At 37.7% G+C, this 5,798-nt stretch overlaps 1 protein-coding gene across 1 annotated transcript; it reads right to left on the reverse strand.

The window, feature by feature from the left end:
• Positions 1–743: 743 nt before the first annotated feature.
• Positions 744–2,352, reverse strand: LOC122082098. Its single transcript, XM_042649588.1, has 3 exons — positions 2,053–2,352; positions 989–1,954; positions 744–905 (listed from the first exon to the last, which is right to left on the reverse strand). Exons 1-3 carry the CDS (start codon positions 2,350–2,352, stop codon positions 744–746), a joined length of 1,428 nt encoding a protein of 475 aa, XP_042505522.1.
• Between the last annotated feature and the right edge of the window lie 3,446 nt (positions 2,353–5,798).

Raw genomic sequence — 5,798 nt, forward strand, 5'->3', positions numbered from 1 at the left:
CTACACATGTCCAGAGATTGCACAAGAGAAGAAATGTGGTTTTTTTGCTTGGTGTGAGCCAGTGAATGTGACAGCAGTTAGAAGTGAACCTTCAAACAACCCAAGCCCTCATAATACATCAAACAACCCAAGCCCTCATGAGTTTCAACAGTTGAAGGATGAGATACAGAGTATGAAGATAAGATTAAAGCGGGTGGAGAGATTCAATGAAAATTTGAAGCTGCTTGGACAAGTTGTTTTATGTTTTGTGATTGTGCTATTGGTTGTAATGGTTGTAAAAGTTTAGAAGTCTTTGTTAAAATGTTTCTTTAGGATTTTGATATCAATGTACCTAGTCTACAACTCTTTGATGTTTGGCATGGTTGGGATGGTTGAAGGAACTTGTAATTGAAACCACTATGGTAATTAGAATGTGATCTTATTTCTACCATTGCTGTTTTCATGCATATATGTGAAGCAAGTTGTAAACATCTGAAAGTACTTGATTTATAAAATTGAAAAAAAAAAAAAAATTGGACAGCATTTCCCTTATAATACTAACATCTGAAAATACCTAATTTAGAAATCCATCATATACAATTTTATAGATTCAAAATCATGAAATACAACATCACAACACCATCACATATTATGAGTTTCATACATTACCATGACTTAGTCCATCCATTGTTCAAATTACATAATGATTCCGGGGAAAAAAAAAAGTGAATCTCTAGTTCTCCACTTTCCTCTATCACCATCTCCTACTTCTTCCTTGCTTTCCTCTTCTCCCACTTATCTGTCATCTTCCTTTTAAGTCTTGCTTGTACTGAATCACCAACATCAGTTGTTGTAGAAGTCTGTGACCTAGTAACTATTTGGGACAAGCGTGCATCATCTGGGTCATCATCGTCTCTTCTTCTTTCCTTTAAAAACAAAAAATGCAACATCAGTATTAGTGCATATTATAGGTTAAAAAAAAATGCAAGGTGATGATAATGTGATATACCTTCCTAACAGATCTATGGCTTGAAGAACCCTTCTTCTTTCCCTCAAGAGAACCTCTTCCAAAAGTTCTCTTATTATGGCCTAGTCTCTTATAAATCTCACTTCTGAGAGATCTTGTCTTCTTTCTAAAATGAGCAAGAGGTGCCTCCCCAGGTTCCCTTTTCCTTTCACCCTTGCTCGGTCTACCTACTCCTGTCTTCAAAAGTGGTGGTTGGACAACCCCTAGATCTGACCCAATGTCTAGCTCAGATACATCTGGGATGGGAAATATGATATGTTCATATGTCTTCATGTACTTTTCCTTTGTGAAGTAAGTTGCACAGTAGTCTTCAATTTTTTCTCTCTTATGGGCAATGGCAGCCACTACATTCTTACAAGGTATACCTGATAATTCCCAATCTTTGCATCCACATGTTCGCAACCTCAAATTGACCACATGTCTTATGTGGAAAGAATCTACCACCTCAAATTCATCTGCATTACAAAGGTACACCTTGCATTTCCTCGAGAGTTCATATACTTCAGCAATCTTCTTCTTCACAACAGGAGTGACAATCCCGTTCAATGAACGAATTTGATAGTATCTCTTGTTAAATTTATCCATTATTTTAATCCTAATATTATCAATCACAGACAAAATGGGTTTACTATGAAAATCACCAACCCAACTGTTGAAACTTTCTGTCATATTGTTAGTGATTGCATCATTCTTACAACCAATATGGAAAGCATGTCGAGACCATAATGCTGGCAGCTTCATTAACCACTCATATGCCTTGATGTTGATTTCTTTGATGGAATTCATTACACTCTGAAATAGATGCATAGTAGGTGCTGTGGAAGCTTCCCAGAAGTACTTCTTCAACAAGAGACTGTTGTATTTTCCCTTGAAATTCATGTAGATGTGTCTACTACAATTTTGAATGTGAGCATTGGGAAGGATATCATGGATGACATTTGTGAGTCCCTATGAAACACACAATTCAATCAATTAAATACTGACCATTCAAAAAAAAAAGGGAAAATAAAAAACTAATACTATCTTCAAGGACTGGAATGGTACACCTTTTGGCCATCTGATATAAATGTCAAAGAAGTGTTATCACCAGCAATTCCCAATGCTTCATATAAACATTCAAGGAAAAATCTCCAACTTGCTTTATTTTTAATTTCCACAACTCCATGGGCAATTGGTAACACCTCGTTGTTCCCATCAATAGATACGGCTGATAATAAAACACCACCATATTGGCCCTTCAAATGGTAACCATCAATTCCCAAGAATGGTCTACAACCATTCACAAAGTCTTCCTTACATGCATACAAGCAAACAAACAACCTCTTGAATATTGGTGATGCTTGCATGTCATTTCTGTGCTCATACTAGAGTTTAAAAACACTTCCTGGGTTCCTATGCAGTATTAGCCTACTATATGTAGGTAAAAAAGAGTATGACTTCGAGTGACTGCCTTCATTTTTTTTTAATGCAATTTGTCGGGCTCTATAAAATTTCATATATGGAACATCACAATTAACCCCATAGTTCTTGCGTAGCACTCATAGTATTATGATCCAGCTCAGGGTCAACCCGTAGCTCAGATTCAAGTTTCTGAGCTATCCAATGTGAGGTAATAAGCTTATGACTAGACTGCCATGTACAAGTGTATTTGGTTTCAGTGTCTTCAATAAGAATGCAGCCCCATGATCGATTGGTGAGGCATGAACTCTCCATGAACAACCATTGGTTGCTCACCTCGCTATGACCCTTGCCTTCTCATTTCTTTCAAATATGAGCTCAAAACTGTGGCGGATAGCAAACTCTGAACTCATTCACATCAAGATAAATTGCTCCAACATTAAAGTTACTATCATCACTATCATCATGGCAAATTACTGGCTCAAAATCATCTGGATCATATACATTTAGATCATAATCATCTAGCTCATCATGGCTGCCTACATCCTTCTCATGCTCACTACCTACATCCTTCTCATGCTTACACTCTACATCATTGTCTTCATCAAAATCTTCAAGCTCACATTCATTATTACTCAATGTGCCATGATCTACTGAATCATAAACAAAATCTGCATCACTATTATCTGAATCATCTAAAGATATGATGTCAGCCACATCAGCTCCCTTACCCTTGCTCCCATAATTAGGTCCCTCACTTGACTGTTGCCTAACAGGCTCAGGATCTACAGGCTCTTTAATTTCCTTACTTCCTTCATGCTTAGAATGCTTAGCCCTCTTTGTAGTGGGTGAAGAACCTTGAGAGCTATCACTTGCATTAGCATTTGATTGAGACAAAGTAGTAGCCTTTGTAACATGTGAGCTACTCTCAGAATTACCATTAGAACTCCCTGTTGAATTATATCTTGTCATATCTAACATATCAAAAGTCCCTCCACTAGCCATTCCATAATATGTGCTCCTAGCACTAGCATTGTGTTCAGGGTTCGCACCTCCAATTACACTTGAACTTCTTACATGCGTGCTATGGGCCATTGCATTGGAACCCCCTCTGACAAAAGCTTGCTTTGCCCTATTTCTTCCCATGTTCTGGTATCCATAACCATCACTATCACCATCCATTCTATAACAATGTCCATGAAAAGTATTGTCCCTTGAGATAACATTGTTGGAATGTGAGTTGATTGTACATCGATCTTTCTCCACATCACTCCATGTAAGATCAAACACAGTCACTTTTATAACATCTTGATTAGTATTTGAAGAGAGCAGTCGTAGCATAGAGTTGTCATCTCCCAATATTAACTCTTCATTGTTTAGGAGTGTAGACTTCATTTTGAATGTCACATCATGACCAACTGGGATATGATCTACCATAGTGCTATAGACATCACATAGCAACTCTATATAACTATATCTTTCTGGATTTATTATCTTCTTCGCATATCTCTCCCGCCAGTTAAACAGAACTCTACACCTCAATTCCATCACTACATAACAAAGAAATAAAAATAACAAGAGGTGATAATGGGAGATGATTTTAAACTTTATGTAATTCAGACTCACTACATGTACAATTACTCATGAGGTTCAAATTAAAGTATGAAAATATTAAGAAACAAAAACTCTTATCAATGATTATTAAGCCACAGATTCTATTCAATTTTTCTTCCACTTTTGATGAATCCTATTATAATTAAAAGTCTCCTTCCAAAAACTACAGAACCTCAGAAGAGAAAAAAAAAACCAAAAAATTCAATTCAATCTTCTTCCACTTTTGATGGATCCCATTGTAATTGAAAGTCCCCTTCCAAAAACTACACAACCTCAGAAGAGAAAAAAAAAATCAAACAATCTCTCTCTCGGCTCAGTGTCAGCGATCTCAGTAAGAGTAAAAGAATCCATTTCAAAATCAGAGAAACCCTAAATAACACTTGCAAATCAAATAAAAAAGAACACTTGCAAATCTCAGTAAAAAAAAACGCAATAATATGCACAGTTGAATCGAAAACAGGGTATATTGAAGACAATCTTCTTCCTTTTTCGCTATATTCCCTAAATTTGAAGATACACATGTTCCTCTTACCAATTCAGAAGGAAATCGCGGCAAGGACATAGTCGATCGAACCTTCCGTGAGGTTCATGAAGATGCCATCATCGTCTAGAGGTTCCGTCTACTTCGCAAGGATTCCATCGCTTCTCATGTCTGAGGTATGAAGAGAGATTCTGTCGCTTCTTACACAGTCAATCAAACCTTTTGTGCAGATGAAGACCATGAAGACGATGAATTGAAAGATGGAAAGGGCTTGGATGAAGACAGAAGATGAGATTGAAAGAGGGAAAGAGCTTGGATGAACACTTCGTTGCAGTTAGGGCTTAGTCGAGACGGTTTTGGATGAAAGGGACGATGAGAGGATTTCCCCCTTTCAAACTATTTTAAGTGAAGGGTATTTCGGTCACTTCACTTTGTTCTGGGGGTATTTTAGGTATAAAAAAATGACCTCACCATATAATGGATTCAACTCACGGTCTCTAACGGATTGGACTCAAATGTAAGAATGTTTCATGCTTCAGGGGAGGGGGCGTAATTAGCTCGAACCCTTGGATCCACATGTAATTTTGGAAAACGATAGGGGAGGGGGATGTAAATTTCCCAAAAAAAATTTTAGATTTGAAAAATAAAATGATTTATTTTCCAAAAGAGTCCACCAAAAACAGGGGGACATATCACCGGAAATATGGTTCAATCCATCAAAAATATCAGTGGTATTTCCGCTGGGCAAAATAGAGAGCAAAAATTGAAATTTTCACTCCACCGAAAACAGGCACCGGAAGCATGCCCAGTGTTTTTGGAGGGCTGTTTCCGGTGGCACCAAAACGGCTATAAATAGGCTCGGGTCTTGGTTTCTTTGTACAAAACCCTATTTTAGCTTGTGGAAAAGGTGTGGAAATGGCCAAGGAAAACTTTGCAACCCATTCCATACCTTCCTCTTGCTATTTCACGATCAATTTGTGCCGCATTCACACCAAAGGTATGTTCCTCCTCTCTGTAACCTAATTTTGTGATTTCCTTTTCTGTGAGCTTTACATTCAGCCATTGAACTAGTTTTTTTCTTCTTAATCATTAGGAATCATATTACAACGATGTCTGGATGCCGTGTACGTACCCGATGTGCCGTTGAACAAGAGGAGCACGATGTTGCCGCTCAGTTCAACCTTATTCTGCTCTGTGGTTAAGCAAGACCATTGGGAACTCTTCGAGCGTCGCAATGTGGACTTGGGAGTCTATGTGAGGACCAATGACTTCCATGCATTCTATCTCCATCAATACGAT

This window comes from Macadamia integrifolia, chromosome 6 (assembly GCF_013358625.1).
Source record: "Macadamia integrifolia cultivar HAES 741 chromosome 6, SCU_Mint_v3, whole genome shotgun sequence".
Taxonomy (NCBI): domain Eukaryota; kingdom Viridiplantae; phylum Streptophyta; class Magnoliopsida; order Proteales; family Proteaceae; genus Macadamia; species Macadamia integrifolia.

Excerpts from the sequence above, each read along its gene's own strand:
- LOC122082098 (XM_042649588.1), bottom strand. The coding sequence starts at position 2,352 with ATGCAAGCATCACCAATATTCAAGAGGTTGTTTGTTTGCTTGTATGCA. Across the intron at positions 1,955-2,052 it reads TTATATCAGATGGCCAAAAG|GGACTCACAAATGTCATCCA; the intron begins GTGTACCATTCC and ends TGTGTTTCATAG. Across the intron at positions 906-988 it reads GCCATAGATCTGTTAGGAAG|GAAAGAAGAAGAGACGATGA; the intron begins GTATATCACATT and ends TTGTTTTTAAAG.